At 40.6% G+C, this 16,923-nt stretch overlaps 1 protein-coding gene across 7 annotated transcripts in view; it reads left to right on the top strand.

Annotated features, from left to right (window-relative positions):
- PAPLN (papilin, proteoglycan like sulfated glycoprotein) overlaps positions 1 to 16,923 on the top strand; it is a 91,626-nt gene that overhangs the window by 73,103 nt on the left and 1,600 nt on the right. For 4 of the 7 annotated variants that reach the window (XM_056810698.1, XM_056810697.1, XM_007472873.3 and 1 more), the window contains 4 exons: positions 3,385 to 3,522; positions 5,058 to 5,185; positions 5,365 to 5,473; positions 14,797 to 14,972. In XM_056810698.1, the coding sequence (XP_056666676.1) occupies positions 3,385 to 3,522; positions 5,058 to 5,185; positions 5,365 to 5,473; positions 14,797 to 14,972 (551 nt within the window). Of the gene's footprint in view, positions 1 to 3,384; positions 3,523 to 5,035; positions 5,186 to 5,364; positions 5,474 to 14,796; positions 14,973 to 15,123; positions 15,239 to 16,923 lie in introns of those variants that run through there. The other 3 variants (XR_008914973.1, XR_008914974.1, XM_056810700.1) reach the window with 2 other exon arrangements.

Below are 16,923 nucleotides of genomic sequence, written 5' to 3'. Positions count from 1 at the left end.
ATGTATAGTCATGCAAATCAGATTCTAGAATTGGCCATACCCAAAAGAAGGTGGAAAGGAAAAGAAAGGAAAATATATGCTTCAGTTGCACTCTTGACTCCATCATCTTTCTGCCTGATGGAAGGCATATTTCGTCCTGAGTCCTTTGAAATTGTGACTGGTCATTGTGCTAATCCAAACTACTAAGTCTGTCAAAGTCTTTATAATATTGCTATTATTATATGAATTATTCCAAGTCTGGTTATTATATAAATTGTTCCACTTCACTTTGCATCAATTTATAAGCCTTACCAGATTTTTCTTAAACCAGCCCCTTCATCATATTACAGCATAATAGTGTTCTATCACATTCTTATCAAACCATAACTTGGTCTACCGTTCTCCAATGAATGGGCATTCCTTATCTTCCAGTTCTTTGCCACCACCAAAAAAGAGCTGCTATAAAGAATATTGTACATATGGATCATTTTATTCTTTCTTTGATCTCTTTGGGTATAGATCCAGTAGCAGCATGGCTAGGTGAAAGGTTATGCACAGCTGAATAGCTTTTTGGGCATAGTTTTAAATTGCTCTCCAGAATAGTTAAGCTAATTCATAGTTTATTAGTGTAACTGTTTTTCCACAGCCCCGCCAGCATTAGTCATTTTACTTTTTTATCATCTTAATCAGATGGGTAAGAAATGGTACCTCAAAGTTGTTTTAATTTGCATTTCTCTAGTCATTAGTGATTTCGAGCATTTTTTCATATGGCTATCGATAGCTTTGATTTCTTTCTCTAAAAACTGCCCATTCATATTCTTTGACCATTTATCAACCAGGGAATGACTCTTATTTTAAGAACTACTAATATTCATTTTTCATTGATACTTGTGATATTTTATAATTTGTATAAGTTTTATTCAGTTCCCTATATATCTTAGAAATTAGACCTTTATCAGAGAAACTGACAGCAACCATCTTTTAGTTTCCTTTTCTTCTAATTTTAGCCGACCTTATATCATTTGTGCAAAAACTTTTAAATTTTATGTGATCAAAACTATCCATTTCACCTTCTGTGAACCTTTTTTCCTGTTTGGTCACAAACTCTTCACTTATTCAGAGACCTGACAGATAATTTCTTCCATGTTTCACTACTTTGCTTATGGTATTACTTTTTATGTCTCAATCACAAACTGAATTTTAGTTCATCTTGGTATATGGTGTGAGATGTTGGTCTAGACTTAGTTTCTGCTAGTTTTATCAATGATTTTGTTGAATGGTCTCAGTTTTTATTGTTTTTGTTCCAGTAGTTGAAATCTAAAGGTTTATCAAACATGAGGTTACTGTGCTCATTTGCTCTTTTATATATGTGCCCAATCTGTTCTGCTGCTCAACCACTCTTTTTCTTATCTAACCAAGTAGTTTTTGACAATTAGAGCTTTTAATATAGTTTGAGATCTGGCACTTCTATATACCCTTCCCATTTTAAAAATTGATTCCTGTGATATTCTTGATCTTTTTTCTCCAGTTGAAATTTTGTTATTTTTTTCTAGCTCTATAAAGTAATTCTTGGTGGTCTGATTGTTATGACACCAAATAAGTAAATTAATTTTAGAAGTAATGTCATTTTTATCATATTGGCTGAACAATAAACAATTAATATTTCTCTGGTTATATTATTTTATTATAAAGATATTTTATTTTACCATTTATAAGTAATAACAAATTTCCACATAAGTTTTCTGAAACTATATGATCTAAATCGTCTCCCTCCTTCTCTTCCCTCCCATATCCTAGAGCTGACAAGCAGTTCCATCTGGGAGATTATCATGAAAAACATATTTCCATATTTATTTTTGTAAGTGAATAATCATATAAAACCAAAACTTTAAAATAAAAACACAAATAAACTAAAGTGAAGAAGAATCATATGCTTTGATCTGCATTCCAACCACAAGTTCTTTCTCTTCTCCAGTTATTTAGACAGGTCTTTATTTGTGTGAAGAGTGTTTTGAAACTATATTCACATATTTTCTCTGTTTGTTATAGCAAGTAGATTCCTAAGTATTTTATACTTTCTGTAGTTATTTTAAATGGAATTTCTATTTCTTTATGCTGGGATTTGCTGGTTATATAGGGAAATGTTGGTGATTTCTGTGAATGTATTTTGTATCCTGTAACTTTGCTGAAGTTGTTTCAATTGATTTTTTAGTTGACTCTCTAAGACTTTCCATCATATCATCTGCAAAAAGTGATATTTTTGTTTCTTCTTTGCCTATGCTCATTTTTTCAACTTTTTTTTGGTCTTAATGAAATAGCTAGCATTTCTAGTATAATATTGAATGGTGATAATAGAAATCCTTGCTTCACTTCTGATCTTTTTGGAAAAGCTGCTACCTTATCCCTACAATGTTTAAAAGATCTTGGTTTTAGATCATTTTAAGGGAAATGATTAATCCCTATCCTTTAGTATTGTTTTTTTAAACAGCAATGAGTGTTGTATTTTGTCAAAAGTGCCCCCTCTCCCCAGGGTAGCTGGGTAGCTCAGTGGATTGAGAGCCAGGCCTAAAGATGGAAGGTCCTAGGTTCAAATGTGACCTCAGACACTTCCCAGCTGTGTGACTCTGGGCAAGTCACTTAACTCCCATTGCCTAGCTCTTATCACTCTTCTGCCTTGGAAACAATACATAGTATTGATTCTAAGGTGGAAGGTAAGGGTTTTCAAAACATTTTTTTCTGCATCTATTGAAATAATCAGATGATTTTTGTTGCTTTTATTATTGATGTAGTTAATTATGCTTCTAGTTTTATTACTATCAAACCATCCCTACACTCTTGGCATAAATCTCATTTGGTCATAACATATGTATGATCTTTGTGAAATATTGCTCTAATCTCCTTGCTAGTACTTCAATTTTTTTTGCAAAAATATTCATTAGAGAATTTGTTTATAGTTTTCTTTCTGTTAATTCAAGATTTCAAGATATATTAGTGTGTTAAAATATATTTTGTAGGATCCCTTCTTTACCTGTTTTTAAAACTAGTTTATATAGTACTGGCATTGTTCTTTCAATATTTTGTAGAATTCATTTGGGAATCTAATTCATATAAATTATAATTATATGGTTATAATTATATAAGCCTAGATTTGAGGCTTATGATTAATTCATGAAAGTGCTTGGCAATATTGTTGTTTTTGTTTTGTTTTGTTTTTAAACTGGAAGAAAAGTGACTCTTGTATTGTTTTATAAAACCTTTTGAAATGACAAAATAATGGAGAAGGGGATAGAGATATATTGGAATGGAGAGAGATTGCATTTAGGGCCAGAGGTGGTATCTGGTGCAAAGGAGAATAGGGAGGAGATACAAGAGAGAATTTTCTCATGAGATGGTTATGTTGTACAGGTTGAGCTTTGACAGGAACCAGCCAGGAGTGGTGGATGCCAATATAGGTCAGCGAGTCCAACTGCCCTGTCGAACATCTGGCTACCCTCCCCCAGTCATTGAGTGGCAGAAGGACGGACAGCCTCTCTCCTCTCCCAGGTGGGTCTTACTAACTTCTTTCCAGCTCTGCCTCTAGTGGAGGGTGATGGGGACTCGAAAATAGCACCTTTGCTTATCTCCTAATGAGTCTGGCTATCCCAGGAAGGTTCTTGTCATCCTTGTAGTTTCTGATGCTCTGAAAGGGAATTTGATTGACTGTCACTCAGCTTACTGGCTCTCCCAAGGATCTTTGGATTTATAATGATTGAAATTCTTGAGCCACATTTCTAAATTGTAAAACAATTTATTAATTGACCAGTGAAGACCTCTTCATTTGGTCACTTGGCTCATTCCACAATTCAAAAGGGCAAAAAAAGAAGGAACTGCTCTGGAGCTGGTCCCTCCAGACCTCTTGTGAGCTCTCTGCTCAGTCCCTCCCCTGGACATCCCCAGACATCTTTGATTGGTAAATGGATACTGAAGAAGTGGACTTAAGAGACCTCAACTCCTCTCGTCACTTCATCACAAGTGGGGGTGTCTGCCTAAGACTGGGAATAGCCACCACACTCTGCCCTGGGGCCAGGCCCATCAACATGGCTGCTAGAGCTGGCCAGCCTCCCTCCATCTTCCCCCCAACTGGCCAGGCCTGCCCTTGGTCTTTTTGTCCTTAACTCTTCTGATAGTCTCAGCCTAGAATCAGACTGTTTCGCCCTGGCCCTGAGGTTGGAGAAAAATCATTTCAAAATACAATAGAGAATAGATGAGGAACTCCCTATTGCTGTTACTACTACCAATACTACTCTTGACTGATATTTCTATAGCAAATACTAATGTGCCAGGCACTGTCTCATTTAATCCTCACAATAACCCCAAGAGATAAGTGCTATTAGTATCACCATTTTACAGATGAGGAAACTGAGGCAGTTTAAGTGACTTGCTCAGGGTCATACAGCTAGTGTCTGAAACTGGATTTGATCTCAGGTTTTCCTGATCCCAGTTCTATCCCCTGCTGGGGACCAGTTAAAGAAAGCCATTGAGAAAATTGTTTCTGGTGGTAACAGAACAGACACCAGAGATTGAAAAGTATGTAAGAATGGAGTGAGGCACAGAGAACATTTCTGCCTAAAAGAAAGTCACTTATTTGAGCAAAGCAAAAAGCTAGAAATCATTTGAAAATTGACTTATAGATAAAATAACTGTCATATAAGGTAAAAAATGTTATGGGAAACACTTGTTAAAAAAACAAAGCCCTCAGCCTTCTGTCTGAGAATCGGTATTAGGTAGTCCCAGGGCAGAAGGGCGGGAAAGGCTAGGCAGTGAGGGTTGTGGCTGGCTCAGGATCGCGTGGTTAGTTAGTGTCTGAGCCCCATTTGGACTCGGGACCTCCTATCACTGGGCCTGGCTCTCTATCCCGAGCCACCCAGCAGCCCCGAAACTTTCATTCTTGAACAAAATGCTAAAAAATGTCCAGAATACTAGAGGATGGCCAAGTAAAGGGCACGGGCGGGGGTGATGGGCCACTCGTGCGTCCTTGCCCAGAGTGGTCAGAGGGGCCTTCTCTTTGGAACGACAGCCTGGTCGTGCTTCCTCCGCAGACACCAGCAGCAGCCCGATGGCTCCTTGCTCATCAGCCGTGTTTCCAGGGAGGACGGGGGCTTCTACACCTGCATCGCTTTCAACCAGCGAGAACGCGAGCAGCGCTGGGTTCAGCTCAGAATTCTGGGTAGTGGCAGACCGGGCTTCCGATGAAGCCGGGAGCAGAAGACAGAGGGAGGGAGGGGGCGGGGGCAGAGCAGGACCACGCGAGGGGCCCCATGGTCACTGGATGGAATGGGACCCCGAGGAGTGAGGGCCGGAGCGGGCTCTCTGTGCTTTGTGTGACCAGATCGCCTCTGTTTCCAGGAGAGCTGAAGATCGTAGGACTAGAACCCGCCGTCACAGTGCCGGAGGGGGGAGACACCGAGCTCCACTGCGTGGTGCTAGGAGACGACGTGAATGTGAGATGGTCCAGGTACGCGGCGCTTCACCCTCCACCCGGCTCGGCACTCCCTGCCGCTTCTCCCTTTCCTTGTATCTGGGCCCTCCAGAGCCTCCCGTGTAGGCAGTCACAGCAACGCCTCCTCCATAGCTCCCTTGGAAGTTTTCAAAACTCTTGAGGCAGATGGTACAGGATCAAGAGTACAGACACCATTATTGCTGCCCTCATACCGACGAAGCAGCGGACAGACACGTCTAGACTGTGACTTGTCCAAGCGCACGCCTGCTTCTATTCCCTCCTTGTAGAAAGTCAGTGTTGTGCCCGGCCATGGCTTGAAGCGAGCCCTGATGAGAGTTCCTGAGTCTGAGCGATGCTGCCCCCCATTACTGGGGCATCATCTAAACTGATAGGCTGCCTCTGCTTATTTCACTGGGCCTCAGTTCACAGAGCCTTTTCCACTGTTCTTTCTCACACACAATGAACTTCTCATAGCACAGTCATATTCCATTATATTCGTGCCCCAATCAAAGGCCATAAAAGAGTTGCTCTGCGTACTTTGGTATTTATGGAGGTGTTCTTATGGCCTGCCCTCTTGGGATAGAATAAGCACAGCAATAGAGTCTCTGTCAGAGACAGTGAACATTTTAATATCTTCATTTGCAGAATCCCAAATTTCTCAGCTTTTTCCTTCAAATTGAGTCAATTTTGCTTATGTATGATTTTTTTCATGTCTTTAAATAATATTTTATTTGATCATTTCCAAGCATTATTCATTAAAGACAAAGATCATTCCCCCCCCCCCCCCCATGTGATTCCACTGGGTATCACATGTGTTCTTGATTCAAACCCATTGTCATGTTGTTAGTATTTGCATTAGAGTGTTCGTTTAGAGTCTCCTCTGTCATGTCCCCTCAGCCACTGTAGTCAGGCAGTTGCTTTTCCTTGGTGTTTCCACTCCCTCAGTTTGTCCTCTGCTTATGGAGAGTGTTTTTTCTCCTGGATCCCTGCAGATTGTGCAGGGGCATTACACCACCACTAATGGAGAAGTCCATTACGTTCAAGTATACCACAGTGTATTAGTCTCTGTGTACAATGTTCTCCTGGTTCTGCTCCTCTCGCTCTGCATCACTTCCTGGAGGTTGTTCCAGTCTCCATGGAACTTCTCCACTTTATTATTCCTTTTTGCACAATAGTACTCCATCACCAACATATACCACAGTTTGTTCAGCCATTCCCCAATTGATGGGCATCCCCTCGTTTTCCAATTTTTGGCCACCACAAAGAGTGCAGCTATGAATATTCTTGTACAAGTCTTTTTGTCCATTATCTCTTTGGGGTACAGACCCAGCAGTGCTATGGCTGGATCAAAGGGTAGACATTCTTTTATCACCCTTTGGACATAGTTCCAAATTGCCCTCCAGAATGGTTGGATCAATTCACAACTCCACCAGCAATGAATTAATGTCCCTACTTTGCCACATTCCCTCCAGCATTCATTACTTTCCTTTGCTGTCATGTTAGCCAATCTGCTAGGTGTGAGGTGATACCTCAGAGTTGTTTTGATTTGCATCTCTCTGATTATAAGAGATTTAGAGCACTTTTTCATGTGCTTATTAATAGTTTTGATTTCTTTATCTGAAAACTGCCTATCCATGTCCCTTGCCCATTTATCAATTGGGGAATGGCTTGATTTTTTGTACAATTGATTATACAATTTATAAATTTGAGTAATTAAACCTTTGTCAGAGGTTTCTATGAAGATTTTCCCCCAATTTGTTGTTTCCCTTCTGATTTTAGTTACATTGGTTTTATTTGTACAAAAGCTTTTTAATTTGATGTAGTTGAAATTATTTATTTTACATTTTGTGATTCTTTCTATGTCTTGCTTGGTTTTAAAGCCTTTCCCCTCCCAAAGGACTGACATGTATACTATTCTGTGTTTACCCAATTTACTTATGGTTTCCTTCTTTATGTTTAAGTCATTCACCCATTTTGAATTTATCTTGGTGTAGGGTGTGAGGTGTTGATCTATTCCTAGTCTCTCCCACACTGTCTTCCAATTTTCCCAGCAGTTTTTATCGAATAGTGGATTTTTGTCCCAAAAGCTGGGATCTTTGGGTTTATCGTATACTGTCTTGCTGAGGTCTTTTGCCCCCAGTCTATTCCACTGATCTTCCTTTCTGTCTCTTATCCAGTACCAAATTGTTTTGATGACTGCTGCTTTGTAATATAGTTTGAGGTCTGGGACTGCGAGGCCCCCATCACTTGTGTTTTTTTTCCATTATTTCCCTGGATATCCTTGATCCTTTGTTATTCCAAATGAACTTTGTTATGGTTTTTTCTAAATCAGTAAAGAAATTTTTGGGAGTTCAATGGGTATGGCACTAAATAGATAAATAAGTTTGGGTAGGATGGTCATTTTTATTATATTGGCTCATCCTATCCATGAGCAGGTAATGTTTTTCCAATTGCTCAAGTCTAGTCTTTGTGTGGAGAGTGTTTTGTAGTTGTGTTCATATAGTTCCTGTGTTTGTCTCGGGACATAGATTCTTAGGTATTTTATTTTGTCTAAGGTGATTTTGAATGGGATTTCTCTTTCTAGTTTTTGCTGCTGAGCTGTGTTGGAGATATACAGGAATGCTGATGACTTATGTGGGTTTATTTTGTATCCTGCAACTTTGCTAAAGTTGTTGATTATTTCAATTAGCTTTTTGGTTGAATCTCTAGGATTCTTTAAGTAGACCATCATGTCATCTGCAAAGAGTGATAACTTGGTCTCCTCCTTGCCTATTTTGATGCCTTCAATTTTTCTTCTCTAATTGCTACTGCTAGTGTTTCTAGTAAAATGTCAAATAGTAGAGGTGATAATGGGCATCCTTGTTTCACTCCTGATCTTATTGGGAATGCATCTAGTTTATCCCCATTGCAGATGATATTAGCTGATGGTTTTAGGTATATATGTTTATTATTTTTAGGAACGACCCTTCTATTCCTATGCTTTCTAGTGTTTTTAATAGGAATGGGTGTTGTATTTTATCAAAGGCTTTTTCTGCATTTATTGAGATAATCATGTGGTTCTTGTTGGTTTGCTTGTTAATGTGGTCAATTATGTGGATGGTTTTCCTAATATTGAACCAGCCCTGCATCCCTGTTATAAATCCTACTTGATCATGGTGGATGACCCTTCTGATCACTTGCTGGAGTCTTTTTGCTAGTATCCTATTTAAGATTTTTGCATCTATATTCATTAGGGAGATTGGTCTATAGTTTTCTTTCTCTGTTTATGACCTGCCTGGTTTTGGAATCAGTACCATGTTTGTGTCATAAAAGGAGTTTGATAGAACTCCCTCTTTGCTTCTTATGTCAAATAGTTTGTATAGTATTGGGATTAACTGTTCTCTGAATGTTTGATAGAATTCACTTGTGAATCTGTCAGGCCCTGGGGATTTTTTCTTAGGGAGTTCTTTGATGGTCTGTTGGATTTCATTTTCTGATATGGGATTATTTAAGAATTCTATTTCTTCTTCTGTTAGTCTAGGTAGTTTGTATTTTTGTATATATTCATCCATATCACCCAAATTGGTGTATTTGCCATATAATTGGGCAAAGTAATTTTTAATGATTGCCTTAATTTCCTCTTCATTGGAGGTGATGTCTCCCTTTTCATCTTTGATGCTGTTAATTTGCTTTTCTTCTTTACTTTTTTAAATTAGATTGACCAGTACTTTGTCTATTTTGTTTGTTTTTTCAAAGTACCAGCTTCTTGTCTTATTTATTAAACCAATAGTTCTATCACTTTCGATTTTATTAATTTCTCCCTTAATTTTTAGGATTTCTAGTTTGGTTTTCTGCTGGGGGTTTTTAATTTGACCTCTTTCGAGTTTTTTTATTTGCATTTCCAATTGATCTCTGCTCTCCCTAGTTTGTTAATATATGCACTCAGGGATATGAATTTACCTCTGATTACCGCTTTGGCTGCATCCCAAAAGGTTTGAAAGGATGTCTCGCCATTGTCATTTTCCTCGGTGAAATTATTGTTTCTATGATTTCTTCTCTAACTAAACGATTTTGGAGTATCATATTGTTTAATTTCCAATTAGTTTTTGATTTGGTTTTCCATGTACCATTACTGATTGTTATTTTTATTGCCTTGTGATCTGAAAAGGCAGCATTTATTATTTCTGCTTTTCTGCATTTGTATGCCATGTTTCTGTGACCTAGTGTATGGTCAATCTTTGTGAATGTGCCATGTGGTGCTAAGAAGGTGTATTCCTTTTTGTCCCTATTTATTTTTCTCCAAATGTCTATTAATTCTAATTTTTCTAAGATTTCATTCACTTCTTTTACCTCTTTCTTATTTATTTTTTGATTTGATTTATCTAAATTTGATAATGGTTGGTTTAAGTCTCCCACTAATATGGTTTTACTGTCTGTTTCTTCCTTCAATTCTCCTAGTTTCTCCAGTAGAAATTTGGGTGCTATATTATTTGGTGCATACATGTTGATTAGTGATATTTCCTCATTATCTAAAGTCCCTTTTAACAGAATGCAATTACCTTCCCTATCCCTTTTAATCAGGTCTATTTTTGCTTTGGCTTTATCAGATATCATGATTGCAACTCCTGCCTTCTTTTTGTCAGTTGAGGCCCAGAAGGTCTTACTCCATCCTTTAATTCTGACCTTTTGGGTGTCTACCCGCCTCATGTGTGTTTCTTGAAGACAACATTTGGTAGGGTTTTGGATTCTAATCCATTCTGCTATTCGTCTACGTTTTATGGGTGAGTTCATCCCATTCATGTTCAAAGTTATGATTGTCACTTGTGGACTCCCTGGCATTTTGATATCCTTCCCTAATTCTAACCTTTCTTCTTCAGCTCTAACTTTTTAATCCAGTGATTTATTTTAAATCAGTCCCCCTTGTCTCCTCCCTTGATATATTTACCTTTCTAGCCCCTCCCTTTTTGTTCCCTCCCCCACCCCCCTCTTCTTCCCTCCCTTTTTTATGTTCCCTCTCCCCCTCCCCCCTTGGTTTTCCCTTCTTCCTACCCTTGTTGGGTAAGATAGAATTCAAGATCCCAATGGATCTGGATGTTCTTCCCTCTCAGAATTGATTTCCCTGAGAGTAAGGTTTAAGTAAAAACTCTCTTCCTCTCCTTCTTATAGGAGTTTTCTTCCCCTCCCCTTCCCGTGTGAATCTTTGTGTGAGAAAGATTATTCTATTTGGTCTTTCTTTTCCCCCTATTTACACATTACATTTTCCCCACATGTTAGTGTACATAGATTGATATAAATGTAGTCCTTATAGAAGAGAGTTTGGGTAAAAGAAAAAGATAACATGTTTCTCCTTTTCCCTTTCCTTCATATTTCCCTTTTCAGGTATTCCATGCTCTTTGTTTTTCGATATCGAACTTTCCACAGAGCTCTGGTCTTTTCTTTGCAAAAACTTGGAAATCTTCTATTTTATTGAATGCCCATGCTTTCCCTTGGAAGTATATAGTCAGTTTTGATGGGTAGCTGATTCTTGGTTGAAGGCCCAGCTCTCTTGCCTTTCTGAAAATCATGTTCCATGCCTTATGATCATTCAGAGTGGAACTTGCAAGGTCTTGTGTGACCCTGATTGGCATTCCTTTATATCTAAATTGTCTTTTTCTGGCTTCTTGTAAGATTTTTTCTTTTGCTTGAAAGCTTTGGAATTTGGCAGTTACATTCCTGGGAGTTGTCTTTTGGGGATTTAGTGTAGAGGGTGTTCTGTGAGCTCTTTCAGTGGCTGTATTGCCCCCTTGTTCTAGAATCTCTCGGCAATTTTCTTTGATTATCTCTTGTATTATGATGTAGAGTTTGCTGTTTATTTCTGACTTTTCTGGTAGTCCAATTATTCTTAAATCGTCTCTTCTCCCTCTATTTTCCAAGTCTATCACCTTGTCAGTGAGATATTTTATGTTCTCTTCTAATTTCTTGGTCTTTTGGCTTTGCTTTATTAATTCTTGCTTTTCTTCTTCCAGTTGGCTGATTCTGACTTTTAAAGCCTGGTTTTCCTTTTCAGTTTGGTCAAACTGGTTTTGTAGATGCGTGAATTTCTTTTGCATTATTTCCCACTTTTCCTCCCAGAAGGCATCCATCTTTTTGATCATTTCCAATTCAAATTATTCATGGGTTTGTGGAGAGTTTTCATTTCCTTTGGAAGGTTTCGGAGCATTTGCTTGTGTTTCCTCTTCTATCTCCTCTGTATTTTGTATTTTTGCTCCATAAAATGTGTCCAAAGTCGCCCCCTTCTTGTTTTTCTTGGAGTGTTGAGGCTTTTCTGTGCTATTTGCCATCTCTATCTGAGTGGGGACGTCTAGCTTTTCTTATCTCTGTCTGGTGTTCAGAGGCTTTAGCCCCAGGCAAATTGTCTGTTCGTGGGTGTTACTGCTCTCAGTTCCCTCCTGATGCTTCTTCGTTGCCTTACTCCCACGCTCTGAGCCTGGCTTTGCACTGTCCCCGAGGTATCTCAGAGCCTTTGTGGGCCAGAGAGGCCTGCACTCTGAGGGGGGAGGGGCCAAGGCTTCTCGGAGCTCTGAGGGCTCCTGATAGGATTAACTTCACTTGGGTTGAATTGAGTGTGTCTTAAAGCAGGGACCTTCCCTGAGACTCGGACAGAAGGATCCAGCCAGGGGGCTACAGGCTCCCCTCTGTCTCTCTCTGTTTCCTGGCTGTCTGGGTGCCCCTGTGACTGGCTCAGGTTGTTTTCAGGATGTGGCCTTCTTAATAGCCGGCCCTGTTGTCTCAGAAGACCCTGCACTCTGAGGAGGGAGGGGCCATGGCTTCCTGGAGCTCCGAGGGCTCCTGATAGGATTAATTTCCCCTGGGTTGGATTGAGTGTCTTAAAGCAGGGACCTTCCCTGAGACTCTGATGGAAGGATCCAGCCAGGGGGCTACAGGCTCCCCTCTCTCTCTCTCTGTTTCCCTGCTGTCTGGGTGCCCCCACGACTGGCTCACGTTGTTTTCAGGGTGCGGCCTTCAGAACAGCCAGCCCTAGGGTCCTTTTGCTGGCTCTTAGGTTCCCACTGCTGCCTTGGACTCAGCGCTCTGGGTTGGGGAGGATGGGTCCTGGGACCTTCCTTCTGCCTATCCCTTAGATCCGAGTGATCTCGGGTTCTGGCTTTTGGGGGGCCGTACCTTTTGATCCAGGTCCAGGTCCAGGAGGAGGGTTTCCCTGGATCTATCCTGTTGTTTGTTTTGAATTTCGGTGTCCTAGGAGCATACAGTTTGAGATCGGTAAGGAAGGGGTTTCCGGAGATCTGCACTTTAGCTCTCTCTAAGCTGCCATCTTGACCGGAACTCTTATGTATGATTTTCTTGGAAAAAATACTTATGGGGTTCAAATCTGGCCTCAGATACTTCCTAGCTGTATGACCCTGGATGAGTCACTTAAATCCAATTGCCTAACCTGAATCACACTTTTGGCTTGGAAAGGATACTTGTTATTGATTCTCAGATAGAAGGTAGGGTTTTAAAAAAAAGCATGATACATAGAAATGAGGCTGCTGACTTCTTCAGGTTATTGATCTCTTCCCTTCTTTTTTCATGGCCCATGTTTTCTGTCTAGCCATAGCTACTTTCAGCTGAGTATCTAACTATACGGTCATTTAATTTGGAAAGTCCTATTAAATTCTTCATCTCCCTCTTCCCCTCCCCCTCCCCCATCAATGCTGGGGCAGATGATGCAATTATTTTAATGGCGATGTTTTTGCAAAGATTTATTTTCATGACCCTAAATATTTATCAGTGTCCACGAAATGATATTTCTTGCTGTTTTTGAGTGCAGAATAAAACGAACACTGCTAATTCCTTTGTCTAAGGAGAACCTATGAGCCATCTTCCTATTTAATTGCAAATTCCTTCTAGTTTTATTTATAATGACAATGTCAAGATTGATATGGATATGATACAGCCCCTAGTACTATGTCTACACATTGATCATTACATAAAGATCTCACTTTAAAGTACCAACAACCAAGTCAAAGTTTGGAGTTGGTCCAGAAACTGTGGAATTCTTAATACCGTCTCCTCTTCCTGCTATTCAGTCACTGGCCTGGACCAGTAGGCATTTACAATTTTTCCGTTTTACGAGTTACCTTGGCTAAGTAATTTATGATGATGATGATGATGACTGGCATTTATGTAGGGTCTGCTCTGTGGCAGGCCCCATGCTGGGCCCTTTCTAGCCATTATCATCTTGTTTTATGCTGATGACAACAACACTGGGAAATAGGTACTGTTATCATTTGATGGTTGAGGAAACAGAGGGAGAGGTTAAGTGACATGCCCACAGTCTTACAGCAAACATCAGAATCCGATTTGAACTGACTTCAGGCCACGGCTCTATCCACCTTGCTGCCTCTCATTACCAAATGGCCAGCCTGCTAAACCTCTCAGGTCGCCTCCAAACCCCAAGAAGGTGCTAAAAGTAGGGACTTTTACATTCTGCCCGATTCTGATTAAGAGCAAAGAGAAGGGACAGGCACAATATTCTGTAAGAACTTTGAAGAAAAAGAACAGCGAGAAAGTGGGGAGAAGGAATTGGGGAAGGGGAAGAGATGGCACCTCAGTCAGGCCTTGAAGGGAGGGACTGATTTCAGTAGAGCCAATAGAAAGAGCATAATTAAGAGAGTTGTTCTGTTTGGCTGGAGCACAGTGTGTGTGAAAGGGAGTAGGGCAAATTAAAACTGGAAAACAGATTGGGGAGGGCCTCGAGAGACAGGATAAGGGATTTAGACTTTATTTGGGGCTGAATAGTAATCCACCAAAATGCCTGGAACAGGGCACTGACACAATCTGAGATGCACATAGAACATGTATTTTGTCATTGCATGAAATGCAGGATGGAGTTAAAGAGAATGGAGACCAGTTAGAAGGCTATTATGATAGTCCAGGGAAGAGATGATCCCCTGAATTGGGATGACAGCAAATGGCCCTAGAGAAACAGATGGATGGGGGAGAGGTGGCAGAGGCAGAATCAATAAACAGATTAGATTCTGAGAGAGAAAGCAGACTTGGGGACGACACCAGTTTTGAGCTCCCAAGGACTGGATTGTTGCTGAGACAGTTGGGATGTGTCTGCTATGAAGGTCTTGCCTTGACCTTTAGATAAGAAGCTCCTTCATACGAGGAGGGGATAGCTGAGTTTCTGTCTTCTCTCCCTCCTTTCATCTTTCCTTCCTCCTTTCTTCTATAAAGATCTGTGCTCATAGTGGACTTTCAGCTCTCACCCTAGCCTTTTCCAGCTTCAGTCATCCATGGATTGGGCTGCCCCAGGGCACTCAGGGTAGGGGACACACTCAACAGCATAAGCCCCAGCTTCCTTCCCTTGGCAGGAATGGGGTGCCTCTGCGAGGTGATGGCTACCGCATCCACCTGTCCCAGGACGGAACTCTGGTGATTAACAATACGCGAGCCCGTGATGAAGGGTCCTATACCTGCAGTGCCTACAGTGGGAGCCAGGCTGTCAGCCGCAGCACCGAAGTGAAGGTGGTCTATCCTAGGCCTCCAGGTAAGAGGAGAAGATGAGTCCCTGCTCCTATTATTCTGTTTTTTTGCTTTCAGAGAATTAAATATTTTCTCCTTTTTTGCCCACTTGACTAGAATCCCATTTCAGCAGACTTCAAGAGTATTCAGTGGCTTCTTATGATGTTCTATTACAGAGAACCAATTGTTTCTGGAAATAGGTGGATCCCAGGCTTAGAATAATAACAACATTTAAATGGTGCTTTTCAAAGCTCTTGAAAACCCATCTGATATTCAGAATCATCTTGCCAGGTGGGTAGGGTGGCTGTTTTTATCACCAGGTTATTACCAAGGGAGCACCTGAGGCCCAGAGTGGTTGGGATTTGTGCAGGGTGACCTAGCTTGTTAGAAGAGCCAAGGTTAGAACTAGAACCCACCTGTTCTATCACTTGGATTTAGAATTTCATCCTCTTAGAAGTAAGAATATGGAATTTGAACTGAATAATGGGTTGATAGTTTAACATTTGCAGGATTCTTCAGTCTTTCCCTCCATCCCAGTCAAGTTGCGTTTTGTAGTTTCATGTTTTTAATAATTCAGCTCAGTAAACAAGTGAGGCCCCACTCCAATTCCGTGCTCAGACTCAGAGGTGAGGAGAGGCAGCCTGTTTCTGCGTCTCAGGTCACACTTAAAAACAACCGTCTAGTAGGTCACTGACGGCCTGGGAGTGAGGCCTACTCCTAAGAACTAATCCAGCCCTCACGTGGGGCTAACTAGATAGGACCAATGAGCAGTCCCTATAGAAACCTCAGGGCTCAATCTATTGTAATCAATCCTTATATAGAAAATTAAGGGACCAGCCCAGACCTAGAGTAGCAAGGCAGCACAGCAGATGGCACGCTGAGCCTGGATTCGGGAAAATCTGCGTTCCTGAGCAAGTCGTAACTCTGTTTGCCACAGTTTCCTCATCTGTCAAATGAGCTGGAGAATAAAATGGCAAACCTCTCCAGTATCTCTGCCAAGGAAAACTCAAATGGGGTCTCAGAGAGTCAAATATGACCGAACAACATATTTATTGAGTAGCAGCTGGATAGTGACATTCTTCTCTGCCTCACAAGTGGGAAAGAAAGGGGGAATTGTGTGGCATGGTATCCTATAGTCTCCTCAGAATTACTTGGAGCTTTCCATTAAATTTCCTGAGTTGAGCTTTCTTTTTAATCGCACTTTAAATAGAAGTGATACAGTTTTTACAAGGGTGTGGGGGGGTGTCACTGAATAAAGAGAAGAAAATCCACAGATTAACGTAAAACTCTAAAGGATCTTAGAGATACCTTAATCCAATTCTCTTATTTTGCAGAAGGAAACTGAGGCCCAGTAAGGCAATGTGATTTTGGCTAGTTTAAGAGGTAGAAGCAGTCTGTTCTATTAGGCATATAAAAATATAAATGAGAGACAGTCATCCTGTTTGACTGGAGCACGGAATGTGTGTGAGTGAGATAAGGTTCAAGTCCCCTGACTTCTATCAATCCAATCTCCTTCCTTTATGTATGTTCATACACATACATAAATATGTATAGACATATACACATCTTGGAGTAGTGAATAAATATCCATGCCACCTGAGCAACAAACTTGGAAGCTTAAAGACACAATTTTGAATTGAAATTAAATAAGTTACACGAAGCTAATTTGAAACAATGATGCACGTCACAATCCATTTGTGTATATGAAAGTATGTCTTCTTACTGTTATATTCCCAAACTAGGCACTCTGGGCATCATGCTAGGAGCAGGTGGTGGCGGTATTTTCCAGTGGTGGATTATGAGAGCCGGGGCCTCACACAGGCAGCACTGACCTGTGAAAGGGTGAAGGAGAGAACGCACAGAAAAGCACCAGTCTAAGTTTTGTCTACTTAAAAATGCAATGGGGGCTGGTCTCCACTGTGGCTTAACTAATGATTTTATTCTTGTTAGGCCCTCTCTCCCCTTCTCCATCTTAT

This window comes from Monodelphis domestica, chromosome 1 (genome assembly GCF_027887165.1).
Source record: "Monodelphis domestica isolate mMonDom1 chromosome 1, mMonDom1.pri, whole genome shotgun sequence".
Lineage (NCBI taxonomy): Eukaryota > Metazoa > Chordata > Mammalia > Didelphimorphia > Didelphidae > Monodelphis > Monodelphis domestica.
This window is presented reverse-complemented; position numbering and strand designations above follow the sequence as displayed.